General features: G+C 39.2%; 1 protein-coding gene across 1 annotated transcript; it reads right to left on the bottom strand.

The window, feature by feature from the left end:
• Window positions 1–611: 611 nt before the first annotated feature.
• EAF2 (ELL associated factor 2) lies at window positions 612–13,614 on the bottom strand. Its single transcript, XM_014871757.2, has 6 exons — window positions 13,416–13,614; window positions 11,072–11,166; window positions 10,265–10,401; window positions 9,356–9,501; window positions 5,889–6,155; window positions 612–1,441 (listed from the first exon to the last, which is right to left on the bottom strand). The coding sequence occupies exons 1-6, from the start codon at window positions 13,516–13,518 to the stop codon at window positions 1,395–1,397; spliced, it is 795 nt and encodes a 264-aa protein (XP_014727243.1). The 5' UTR covers window positions 13,519–13,614; the 3' UTR covers window positions 612–1,394.
• Window positions 13,615–13,648: the final 34 nt, after the last annotated feature.

Genomic DNA, 13,648 nt, shown 5'->3' with positions numbered 1-13,648 from the left:
GGTTGATAGAGCAGAGTTCAGAGAACAAGCTCCTCCAGTACCATCCATTGTATACATTTACTGAGTGTGCAGTTTTTTCCTTGTCTGCGCATTCAGGCTGACATATGGGATTCAATCCTCACAGTTTAGACACAGAGCTGTGACCCAGTCACTGCAATCCAGCAAAGGAGACTTCTGTGCAAGACTGAGCAGACTTATCTTGTCAGAACTCACCCTACAGACATTTGCTACTGTTACAAAACTCTTCAGTAGTAAATTACAGGATGAAACTTGGAGTCTGATCCTCAGTTCTTCAGGTCTTGAAGTATAATTTCAAATGTGGAAAAAATAAGACCTTTTCTGGTCTAATATAGTATTATTACAGATTACATCCAAATGCCAGTGGGAAGTAAACATTCAGTTGCACCACCATAAACTTTTGGCAAGCTCTTACTAAGGGTCACTTCAGTGTAACAAAAGCAACAAACACTTCAGTCTTGTAGACAGGATGGAGAGTCTTCACTAGCTACTATTTCACTGCTTTATTTCTTTGCCTGACCCCTTCACTGGCATGACTACTTTAGGTAGAACATTGAATTCTTAACCAGTAAAAACAGAATCTGATGCATGAAAATGATAAACATTTGCTTTATTAAATTACTTTTATACTTCTACAAAGAAATTTTCTGATTACAGAATTAAATGAAGGAAATTCATTGCTGTCTCTGCAGTTACCTAAATTTGGATACAAAAAGGTTGTAAAAAGACTGCCTATTCAAGTTACATAAAACAGGCAGAGAATAGTCAAGTTCCTTTAGGAATCTTGAGGCTCAGAAATATAAAGTCCCATTATATAATGAAATTAAGAATTCAGCAATGTGTTGAACAATTGTAAACTGTAACTGCACTAGTGGACCACATTATTCAGCAGTTTCCTTAAAGGTATGAACTGTGAACTGAACAAAAAGTGTAGCTGACACAGCAGACCTCATTTAGTTGTTCTCCCTTTCACTCCCTCCAAGTCATAGTAGTGAGATCAGCATTTAAATAATAGGAAGGAAACTTGCCTCCATAAATATCAGAATTTTCTCCATTCCATAGCTATTTATATAAAGTAACTAGCTGTTACAAATCAATTTCAAGTAAAACAGGTGGCTGAGGCAAAAATAATCAAAATCAGATTATACACAATTTTACTGTAAATACAGTAATTTGAAAGATAAACACATAACCATAGCACTGACAGGATACCAATGCTGCTGTATTATAGACATGATGTGTCAGTAGAAAATTAGGATGTCTATTATCAAAATTGAGGACATTCATTCCAGTCTCTGGTAATCTAATCTTAGTGCAAAACAGATGCTAAGACATATTTAGCAAAAAAGGTGATACATTTAAGGCCAAAAACTTGTTCAGTCATCACTATCGCTTCCAGATTCACTCAGCTGCAAGTCATTTCCTAGAAGAGAAAGAGTCAATAAATTAGTCATTTTCAAGGAAATAATTTTCTTCTTTCAAGACATTCCCTTTCCCAATTGAGGCCTAAAAAAGCTAATAGCAAACAGGTAAGGAGGGGCTGGACTTGATGATCTTTCAGCAGGTCTCTTCTAACCCAAACTACTCTATGATAAAAGAAAAAGTAGGTATAGAACCAAACTCCCAGTGACAGAACCTTAGACAGATAACTCTTCTACAATTTTAAAATCTAGGCAAGGAAGCCATTAGCATATTTGCACAAGGGCATTTATTTAACATCACTAGATCACAAAAGACAACACCTAGCTATCTGCCACCCACATTTTCATGCTTAACAAGTGGAAAAATGCTGGTGAATGCAGTTTTATGAAAAACAAGTTGTTGGATTTTTTTTAAACACGTCTGAATGCTACTCAGCTGTGCTTGAAAACAAAGTGGTGTCTCAATCAAGAGCAGCTCTTTGACGTACCACTTAAAGATGTATCAGTGACCTACTATTTCAAACTGGTTTTGGAACAAGTGAGCAAACAAAACATCAAAAGAAATTTTACACAGCACTTTAATTTGGTGGCTCTCTATATATATATTTCAAAATGAGGAAGTAAAACGACTACAATGTGCTTGCTGGGATGTCCATAAGCTCAGGGGGTGGGAGGAAGGGAATCTTCCCAGGATGACAGATAACTAGCAAAAAATACAGCAGCATGCTCCACACAATCTACATCATATCTAGCAACTTCCCACACATTTTTAGGAGTCTGCTCCAACTGGTATGCTTTTACCCACACCTCCCTTGCCAAACAACCATTACAAAAGAGAAAAACAATCATCTCAGGCTGTGCAGAAATGGCCTAAAAACAGAAGAAAAAAAATCAGTGAAACTGAGAAAACCGAGTCAACACACTATTTTCACATGCCCTTTCCTCAGCTGCAGCACCCTTCACAGATCCCTTTTGCAGATGGGTGAAAAAGTAACCTCAAGTGGATAAACCTCACAATACACTCAGATTTGATCTTTTGTTCTCAGTCATATCATTTCTGCCAGAACACTGGGGTCTTTAACATGGCTGCATTTAGCCTTCCTTTGTTTTCCACTGTGTCATCAATAAAGCTTAGAAAGTGGTACATGCTTCTCTGCAACAACAAAAACACTTTATATAAGAATAGTAAAGATGGTTGTTTCCAGCAATCTTTAAAGTATTACTGTGTACAATTTTTTTTTGTTTCCAATCCACTATATGGGGAAAAAATTTACAGCCATATTATTTTAAGATAAATTTTAAAAGTAATTTAGAAAGAATAAAATCAAGTTATTTGCCAGTAATTATTCAGAACAATGTATTCTAAAAGATCTTTCAAGACAGAGAATGGTATTGGTAAATTAAACTCATGTATTTATCACTCAAGGGAGAATTAGTGAATTCTTAGAAATCCCAGCCCTGTTATGCACTTTACAGGAGGACAGGGAGTGTGAACAAGAAGATAACTTTTCAAATAGTGTTTCTGCAGCCTTCAAAAGTTATTTCAACATAGTTAATAGAAATTACACAAACCTTGTAACACCAGCCAAAAATACCAATGCTTGTGAAAACCAGCAGATGGGAAAAGCAAGAACTCCAAGTTCCAGAGTCAGAATTAATATGTTAGAATTTACTTCAGGCTAAACTCTCTGCCTCATTTTTGCAGCTCTATCTCCAAAAAAAACACCTTCAGAGACAGAACAAAATAGCACAATCTAGAGCTGGTGGCTTTCAGATGGATTTGGTGCAAAGACAGAAAGCTCATTTAACGAGGACCCTGAAGAAACATCTAGACTATTGTGCTTATGAGGCAGCTGGAAGTAAGGGAGAATTGTTGAATTGTTTTTGTGGTGCCAGTTGCTTATTAGTAATATTAATTGGGGAAACAGATTGCACTGCAAGTTACATTTCCTATGTTTTTAAATCGGTGAATGTAATATATTCAACTGAATTCTTGCTAGTTATAGGCGACAGGGAAACTCATAGGAGTGATCACTGTTTTACAGATCTTAGTGGTCACATCAACACCAAACTAATAAAAGGGAAAATTATTACTTGCCAAAGTAAAACAGCTATGTTTGTACCAGCACCAAGCATCAAAAGAAGTAAAGTTGTGCTGAACACTAAGTACCTAACATAAGGCCACAGAATAGCCCATCTATGCTGGGCTTTCTTTGGAAAGTTACTTTGTTTAACATAACCCTTGTTTAAACAAAAAAGTAGACATAAAGCAACATATGATCAAATATTAATGAAGAACAGATTCATTAGTGCTACCATTTACAGACTTTGTTATAAGGCAAGTTGTGAGCCTATATAATCAGCTTCTCAAGGTAGAAAGGGGAAGAAGCAGTATTTTGGAAGTGAGGGGCAGTCCTGAGCCCCAGATTCCTGAAGAGGTAGATATGACAGAAGTATTTCATTACCATGTTCTAGATACCACCTCCTCCATTTTCCAAGTTCTACAAAATCTCAGCTGCATAATTTCTAAATGCAAGATAAAACTCTGCTCTCTACATGTCCCTCAACCTTCTCCCTGCACACAGAAAGTCAAAGAAAAACTTCACTAATGACCTGGTATGGCCCTGATTCTACAGAGGTGCACAAAACTTGTCACAGACATAAGTGCACACACCTCAAAGCAAGATTAGACAAGCAAGCAGCTTGTGCTGACATTTGTTGATTCAATATTTTATTTTTGCAAAACCTTGAGATGGAAAAAATGACTGTACAAAATCTTTGAATGGCAAGAGTTCTCAGTCAGTAGAACAATGTGCTATCCATTTAGTTTCTCCAGGTTTCACTCTCATGCCAAATTCTCTCAGCAGCAGAGCTAGAGAAGAGCAATCTCCTTGGAAGTAGCTGGTTTGATCTTTAACTAGTGGAGGTCTCAAGTGTTAACTGCATTGGAAGTTGGGGATGGAATTGTTTTAAGCAGTACCATATCTGTAACAGAAGATTACAATAGAATGTGTGTAAATAAATGGCAATAATCTCAGGAGCTGGGCAAGCTCAGAGGCCTAAGGTTACAGGCAGAGGTTCTACCTGTCAGCATGGTTCTCAAGCAACATCAAGCCACCAACTTCCCCTGAAACAGTCTTGATGTTGTCATGGTTTAAGCAGCATTTTCTCCCTATGTTGGAACTGGTGGACTTGGCCATCTGTACTTCTATTTCTCACTGGAAGCTTTGCCACCTGAGATTCATGGGGATTTTTCAGATTTTTGGGGATAAAGCTTAATCAAATTTTCGTAACGATTTTATTTAAAAGCGTGGAGAACGGGAAATCGCATTTGTCAGTAAGGGTTGAAATAAGCGGCACTCTAAAGTTACGCAAGCTGTAAACATGAAGACATTGTTCTCTGCAGTGACAGTAAAATGAAAGCAGCATTTAGCTCTCTACACGTGAAGTCACAGGACTTTTCAGTCTGATCTTATCTGTTAATACAGTACACAATTAAATATCAATGCAGGTCATTTAAGTATTTAAATACTAGCTTAAAAAAAGGAGAAAAAAGTAAAATAACTGTTATTCATGTTATCCACTAAGAGTTGAAATAAAAGTCGATCTGCCAGAGTCTAAAATGTCAGTATAACAAGTTTACATATAAATGATAAACCATAATGATCTTTAGCCACGGACCAGGGTTAATGGAAATCTCTTCAAACCAAGACCTGGCAGCTAAGCAGCTAATTAAAAATGTAATCATTTTGGAAGAGTTATCATAGCTAAATACTCACTTCTGTGTCTGAGTACTCCTGTTATTTAGGTAGTGAACTTAAGTTCCTCTACCTGGTGGGATTTTTTTTTCTTATGAGAGAGTTTTCCAAGTGCAGCAACCCCTCTTGAGCATCACAGCTACTTTTCAAATTACATTTTTAGTTGCCTGAATTTGTGGAATAAGATAATATCACCTGAAAGCAAGTCACCTCCTTCCTTATATGCAAAGGCTGGTTTTGCCATGTTGGCCGGTGGAATGCTGCCATGACTAATTGTAACTGACACAGCTAAGAATACACCATCTTTTCTGTTACTCAGAGTATTGCAACCATAGTATCCTTCCCATAGTTCTATCCAAGAAATTGCAAGCATATGTTTAGGGAGTGCCCTGTTAGTTCATGTATTTTCAATACAAAATTACTGTTCTCCAGTCTCAATGTATAGAACTGGGAGGAAGCCAGAACAACTTAGGAAATATTTCCAACTGCTTCAGCTTTAAATTAATATCTCTGTGAACCACGAACCTTCTAGCCCAGTGTCTAATTCAGCCTGCTGCTGAACAATCAAACCCTAGCATCACTTCCCACAGTTTTAATTATAACAGAGACATACTTAAAAACAATATGGTTTCCTTTCAGAATCTTGATGTCTGGAATTGTGCACCAAGAAAAGAACAGCCTTTGTACTTACGTAGTGTATTCATCATATGACCACTGCTCTCTTGGGATCTGTTATGACTGGCATCTTTGTCAGGAACAGCCTGTTGTGGTATGGCAGACACAGTAGGCTGAGGCTGCAAATATGGCATTGACATAGGAAGAGGAGGCTTCATTTCTTCATCTTCAGAATCACTAGAACTATTTTCACTACTTGATGAAGAGGACGAAGAACTTTTAGAGTCAGATGAACTGTCAGAGCTACTCAGCTGGTCCATGATACTGGCTTCTGCTTTTAGCTCTGCAAACAATATCATTTGTTTCTCAGTTTACATTCATCATAATTGAAATGTAAGAAAGAGGGGGGAAAAAGGAAAAAAAAAACCAAACAGACATCAGGCACACACTACAGCAACTTTAAAAAAAACCCAGACCAAATTCACCAAAGCTCTCCAGAACAAAGCAAAAGGTACAAGCGAGTATCCAGCCTGTCATGTGGTTTTCTATTCTCATAGCTTGAGCACTTTCTCCCTTTCAAGCCAAGTGTTGGAACAAGGGTGACTGTGAACACAAATGCTTAAACCCACATTCCACGAGGTAATGCATCCCACATAGCCTTTCATTTCTGCATCTAGAAGAAAGTGTTCTGTGTTTTCCTTAGCGCCCCAAATATGGCTTTCACTGACTAAAAACTGCAGTTACAATCCACAGATCAGTCACTACAAGATGTCTGCAGCTGCACCCAAAATGCCTCCCAGCAGTTCAGCATTACAATCAATACACCTGTTTGAACCACGTGACATTTCGCTCAAAAATCAAGTTAAGCATGAAGAATATCCAAAAGAACCATCCAAAGTTTATCTTAGGAAGATCTCTCCAAATTCTTGTTTCATTATAGATTTGGAGATGTAAATAATGCTGCACAGTATGCATTTCTGACACAAGTCCAACATACAGAGGAAATCGATCTTTGCAGAAGGGTACACATAATAATTGTGCAAAACACGAGTGCTGAGAGAAGTGTGAAACAGAACTCTGAACCATGGTGGAGGGAGGACTTGAGGAGTTATACAGGGTGCAGAAGTTCATCACTATACAAGACTGTAACTACCTAGACATTTGTTAAGATGTTTTACAAGCTCTTAGAATACTTTAGGAACAGCTTTGATATAGCAGACACAATAAAGCAAGTAGGAGAGTAGCTCATCTCTCTTCAAATTTGCCCAATACAGAACAGGTTGAAGACAGTGCAAAGCTTAAGAGAAGAAGGGAGAAGGAAAAAAAAAGATTAATCTTCAACACAAACCTCCATGAAACAGACTCTAAGTTATCAAAAGCCAGTCTAAAGGAAAGTCCATCTTTATCAAAGGCCAGTGTAAAAGAAAATGGTGTTCATGAAAAATGGCACCTAAAATAATGCAGCTAGGGCTACAGGGACAAATTAACCCAATGCTAGGGGATAAAAAAGAAAGAACAATGAAAAGACTCAAACATAAGGAAAAAAAAGGGGAGCAGAAAGAAAATAAGAATTGGAAGCATCTAAGCATCCTTCTTTTACTAAGGATATGTCCAAGAGAACATGATCCACCACACATCTGGAGCTGTAAGACACCTAACTGAAAGACACCACTCAAGTCCTAAGCATTCAATTCCACTTTTTCCTAAGCTATATCTAACATAGGAAAAAATGTAAGTAAATGGCCAATACTAAAAGCTGAGAAATAAGATCTCCACCTTGAATTTAATCACACAGAATTTAAATTAAATAATTTTAACCAGTGAAGGAAGAGCTGTACATATACTAGAGGGTAATGGCAGAATGAGCTTCCCTTGCACCCCAGAAAACAAAGTTAGTAACAAATTCCAGGTAGTGTACTTAAGCAGGAATAGTCAGTTACACAATGGGATGAAGAATGATTAAGCAGGCAACACTTCTGAAGAGTCTGCGAGTTACAGTGGATCCCTACACACTGTTCTACCACACGATGCTGTGCAGAAATGACTTGATACTGTTTGGTCTTGTAATGCTATAGACATGATACTATTTGTTCTTTGTGTATAAAGATGAATAGTGCCTGTAAAGAAGCCTTCTTGCTCACGTCAGCACTGCTAAACCTCAGTAGATATGTTTAGGGACTACACTTTTAGAAGTTTTTGGACTCATTGCAAGAAAGCTAAAGGAAATTGACAACAAATCAGGGCTTTAGAAAGAAAATTTCTAAGGAAAGATTGAACCAACTGGCATCATTTTGCATAAAGAATGGTAAGGACAGAGGAGTCTGAGCCTGTGAAGGACAGCTCAAAAGCAGCACAGTAACGTGCTCTGTACTTGCATGATAAATATGAAAGTAGCAATAGGCTTGCTGTCAGACTATTTATATGGGAGAACCCGAACAGTAAGGAGAGCAAAGCCCTGGAATGGCTTGCCAGCAAGTACTGTCAGTGGAAGGTTCTAAGAACAGGTTAAATGTTACATCAGAAGTCTGACTTTAGGACAGAAGGCTGGACTAGATGACTTGATAATCTCTACCATCCTTTTCAACTTTTCAGCATTTTAAACAGTACTCAAAATTGGATTGGCACTACACAAGAGTTTGGTACCTTGGCAGACACTTTGGAGACTTTCAGTGTTTGATACCACCACCCCCCCATAAAAGAACAGACCACTTAGAAAAGGCATAATTTTGTTTCATGTGCTCAAGTTTTCCTTCCTCTTTGCAACCTTAGATAAATTCTAGTGCTGTTCTATAATACAGATTGCTGGTCAGAGCTTAAGACCAAAATGGAAACAAAAACTGTCTTCGTAATGATACATCAAAAAAAAATCTGTTTAAAGGAATTCAGAACAACTTAGGAAGCAGATGTCAGTTCCAGTCAATGAAACTGCCACCTGTCCGCATTTCTGTAGCAAGTAATTACCACCTGCCACCTTCCTTGTCCTCCCAAAGGAAATAAGGCCTCCTATTAAGTGAAATATGAGTGTCACACCAAACCAGAGTCTCTCAAGGAAACAGTACATAGCACTGCTCAAGGGTTGATTTATGCAAGTTTTTAGCTGTCTTTTTCATTGAAACCTCATCTTCCACAAGGCTCTATCTGGTAATTTAAAGTGTATGTTGAGTACTGTAACATATTTGCTGAATGCACAGAAAGAAAAAGAAGCAATGTTAAAATGGAAGTGACTTAGTACCACAACCAATCATTTAATTGATTAAAGTAGCAGTGGAAGACAGAGTCAAGGAAACAGCAGCAGGACCCATAGTATTATTAAGCCTAATGGTTCAGCTGTTTTTCTATTATAGTGAACTACAAATACTGCTTTTTTTTATCCACTTGAGCCAGAGCCATCATTTCCATATCAGAGTAAAGTTGTTTACATAACCAGCTCCTAGTGTGAAACTCAAGTAACAAAACAAAAACAACCTAGACACAAAAAACTCTTAAAAACTAATTGCTTGTTAACAGCAAAGTTTCTGAAACATATGTGCCAGTGGAGCTTACCCCGTTCAATATCATCCATAGGAGAAGGTGGAAATGTTTTTTCTTTTGATGGAGAATTTTTAATGTTGTTTGGAACCTTTGTTGCATTTCGCATTTGCTGCTGTTGCTGCTCAATGCGAGACTGGACTTTACTACTTCCTTCAGCTCTGTGTGTAATAGGAAAAGATTTTTAATTACTAGAAGGCAAGATGCAAAGGAAAATGCAAGAACACTGGGGATATGGTACGATGGAAGTATTTCTTAAGCCTTTCTAAATAGCATCATTAAATTCTTAGGTATGCTTTTATACTCATAAATTATTATACTAATACACATAATATATTAATATTATATTATTGATATTGTATATATGTGTTAAAATTATTTTTTATACAGTGCTCATAATTTTGTAGCACTTTGTCAGTTGATTTGTTTTTATACCTTGCTATCCAGGATCACATAATAATTCCGCTGGGAGTTACTTATATGGACTCAGCAGAAGAAAAAAACAATATTAAAACACTTGGTCTAAGAAAAACAAGCCATAAAATTACTGATACCTATCAAAAAATTTTATTTTTTAAATTTCCTCATTTACAAGTCAGAAGACAGTAGGCAAGCTACGAGCCAAACAGATTTTTCCTCCTTCTAAACTCACCAGAAAATAGTTACTATTTCTTTCAATAATATAACATGTTTTGGTTAACAAAAAAATAAATTTCCATTTCTTCTGCAGTCACGACTCAAAATATGTGAAGTCAGTTTGCTGAGAAAGCAGGCTTTTGACTCCTTTGAACAAGGCCAGGTACTTTCTAAAATTACATTTTCCTAGAAATAGTAATATGTAGTTATATATCTCAATTCAGACTCATTTACAAATTGTTTTTCACAATGAATAAAGCACAGTTGTTTCTCCTGTAAATCACCCACCTGGTTTTTTTCACAGTGATGTTGCTACTAAGTTTCTCTAGGCGACATTCTCCAGTGTCATGGTTGATAATTAAGATACATTCTTTTAGGTAAGGTTTCTTTGAGCCCTTGAACACAGTCACTGGTGGAGTTGAGCCCTATTAAATCAGAAGTCCAGTAAATGTTACTCCTGTACTCATTTTTCTTAGAAACAGCAATCCATCAGTGGTGACAAGTTCACTACAAGTGATCATTTCTAGCCATTAAAAATGTTACTGGTTAATTCAAATTAGATTCACAGTAGCTGTGTCCAAAAGCAGCTGGTGTTTGACTGGAATGGGATTTTACTCGCTTAGCTTAGTTTGAAACTGATTAAATGCTTGTTTCCCAATGAGAGCAGGCTCTCTCTAGGACTCCTCTCACCAAAAGGGGTTTCAGTTCCCATATCAGCAGAGCAGTAAAGCATGGCAAGTAGTAAATTTTCCCTTTCCAGTCTTTCCTGCTTTAGAACTGCACTAGAGCAATAAATACCAAGAGGAAACTTGCACTGCCAACATACACATAAAGCTTTTCTGTGTACGCAATACTTCTGGGTCATCCTACAGCATATTTCCAGTGTAGCAAATAAAGTTACAGTGCAGCTGTTTAACCTTTGGGTCTCTTGTAATCTTACATTCTTAGAGTAATTGTTTTTCTACTCTAAAAATCAACCAGGCAGCTCTGAAACAGCACTAAAACTTTATATCCTTCCATCGTCAGGACATATACTTAGGACAATAAAATAAAGCATTCCCTTAAGTCCGCCGCTCTTCAGCCACATCAACTCACCTCAATATTTGGCAGTGTTATTGTCACCTGTTCACCTTTGCCAACTTCAAGGTCTCCTTCACAGGACATATCAATAGATGCCGGCTTAAAGTCATCTAAATAGAAAAATAAACCAGATTAACTTACAGGCTTTTCATGAATCTTATAAATGCAGGCACCACTTAATTGCAGTTGGAGGCTATTAAGTAAAAGCCTTTTTGCTAGTGTATCATCTACCATTCCCCTGAGCAGATCATTCCATAAGTCAATAGAATTCAAAGTTAAGCTGCTTTTCTCAGGATTCATTATACGTGTTTAAATCTTTTGGTTAAAATTAGAAAAACACCTTTAGGTTTTAATTGATAAAAAGGCTGAACAAGCTGTGTTATATTTCAAAAGGTAAATTATAATGTAATTATTTTCAGAAGAATCAATAAATAGCTCTTGAAAATGTTGATCTCAAATATGGGAGATATAGACAAGTGACTGAAAATGCAAAGAAGAAATCACCCCTCAATACGCATTTCTCTTTCTGTTTCTGACTTTACTGTAACAAGCATATCAGAACCTGACAGAAACTTGGTGTTTCAGTGTAGTTATTTTTGTTAAAAGTGAAATACCTTCCCAGTTTAACATTGCTTTACATTTTGCTTTTTTCAGCTTCTAAAGTAATGGTTAAAATAAGTTTTGAGCAAAAGAGGGTATCGATTTCTGGTCCTTTTCAAAACTCCAAGACATTGCAAACATACATGTTCAGGCATCAGCACAGCAGCTCATCACTTGCAGAGTATTATTTCCACCACAAATAAATTGGGAATGGCTACAGACAAAACTCTGCCTGTACCGATTTAGGGAGACAGGAGCCATCAAGAGGTTCCTCAAGGCCTGTGGTAACATATGTGGGGTGGAGCCCACGGCTCCGGGTATGGCAAGGCCAGTCTCGCACTGGGATGCCGGCGCCCTGCCTCGCTCCTCGCCCCTTCTCACGCTGCTGGTCACTGGCGGCGGCATTCCTGCAGCTGGGGAACTTCCCAGTTCCCTAACTCGGCCTGCGGCCACGGGCCAGGCGGCACAGACCACAGCTGGGAAGCATGGCTCCAGCCAGCACACCAACCAGGCAGGAAAACCAGGCTGCAGGAGCTGGTGGGCAGGGCTGTGCGTGCTCGCGGCTCAGACACAGGTGACAACCCCTGCTAACCTTGTTTAGGGCAAACCCCTAAGTGTCATCTTACAGGAATAAGCATTCAACAATTCCAAAGTTTCTCATCAAATCAGAGAATATTTGCTTTAATATATGGTCACTGGGCTGTTAATACTTGAGAAAATGAAGATATTGACAGTTCCAATCTTAACTTCTAACCAGCAGCTGTTTTCCCTTTACTCAACTGTTAAAAAAGTCAGGTATCAGAGGATATTTCTTCTGCATGTGCATTTGGTAGAACTGATGAATGTGCCAGTTACTATGTCTCATTTGTTGGAAAGGAAGAGAGATTTCAAAACAGATTTCAGAATAAACCATCAAATTACAAGAGTCAGCATGAAACTCTAAGGGTAGGAGGTACCAGATGAGGTTGCTAGTCCTCTTTAAAATTAGGGTAAATTTCAAATTGCAGCATTTGTTTAAATCCATTTATAGCTTTTTTTTCCCCCTCTCCTCCGCTTCCACAGTTGCAGACAATCTGCCTAAGTGCCGTTCCCTTTGCTCACAGAGCACATTACCCATCTTGCACACAGGACACTCTCCAGAGAACATACGTAAGACTGAATCTTAGGGATATCAGCCTATAAATAACCAGACAACAAAACCAGAAGCTGCAGTCCTAAATTACCAAGGACTATAATCCTGGGAGCATTTGTTTCCTAGCTACCCTCAGAATCTTTGAGCACACACCTCTCTAGATAGTAATTATGTACTCAGGGAGGGTGTACTGGCTCCGTGATTAACACCGCCTGCCTTTAACCTTTGATTGCTGAATTGTACGGAACTTCTAAAAACTGAGCGCAAGAGAAAGAAGACAGAGCCACAGCTTCAGCTTAGCTCGGTTTCCAGCAGAACCGCAGGGAGACACTATGGAAAAGGCACAAAAAGCGAAGTTAATGCCAGCGGATAGCGAGGGGCAGCTCTAGGATACAATGGCCGTACGTGCTTCCAGCACCGACTGAAACCTGCACCGCTCCCGAAATCCCGGACCAGCACTCTACGGCTCTCCGCGCCCAGCTGAGCCCCAGAATCCCGGGACAGAGGCAGCCACTGAGCGTAGCCGCAACCACTCCCCGCCCTCCAGGGGACTGCGGGGACCGGGGGCAGCCGAACCCCTCCCCGACCCCCGCAGCCCCCGGGAGCTGCCCCAACTCCAGCACTCACAGCGGACTGTGTGGAAGGCGCAGCGCGGCTGCTTCTCGAAGCTCTCTCCCAGCTTTAGCACCCGCGCCTTAGGATCGTAGAGCGACGGAACCGCTCCGTTCATCGCGGCAGCGCCTCACACCATGGCGGGCCCCGGGGCCGCCGCCGCCACCCGCACCGAGCATCCCTCACGCCGCCCGGGCCGGCGGGGCCCGCCCACGCGGGCTTCGATAGGCCGTGACGGACAGAGCCCC

This window comes from Sturnus vulgaris, chromosome 7 (assembly GCF_052056855.1).
Source record: "Sturnus vulgaris isolate bStuVul1 chromosome 7, bStuVul1.hap1, whole genome shotgun sequence".
NCBI classification, from domain to species: Eukaryota; Metazoa; Chordata; class Aves; order Passeriformes; family Sturnidae; genus Sturnus; species Sturnus vulgaris.
Note: the sequence above shows the minus strand (reverse complement) of the source record. Positions and strands in the feature narration are given on the sequence as shown.

Coding starts and splice junctions, on each gene's coding strand:
- EAF2 (XM_014871757.2), bottom strand. CDS start 13,518: ATGAACGGAGCGGTTCCGTCGCTCTACGATCCTAAGGCGCGGGTGCTA. Junction 11,167..13,415: donor CGCCTTCCACACAGTCCGCT/GTGAGTGCTGGA, acceptor TTTTCTATTTAG/ATGACTTTAAGCCGGCATCT. Junction 1,442..5,888: donor TCATATGATGAATACACTAC/GTAAGTACAAAG, acceptor TTTCTCTTCTAG/GAAATGACTTGCAGCTGAGT.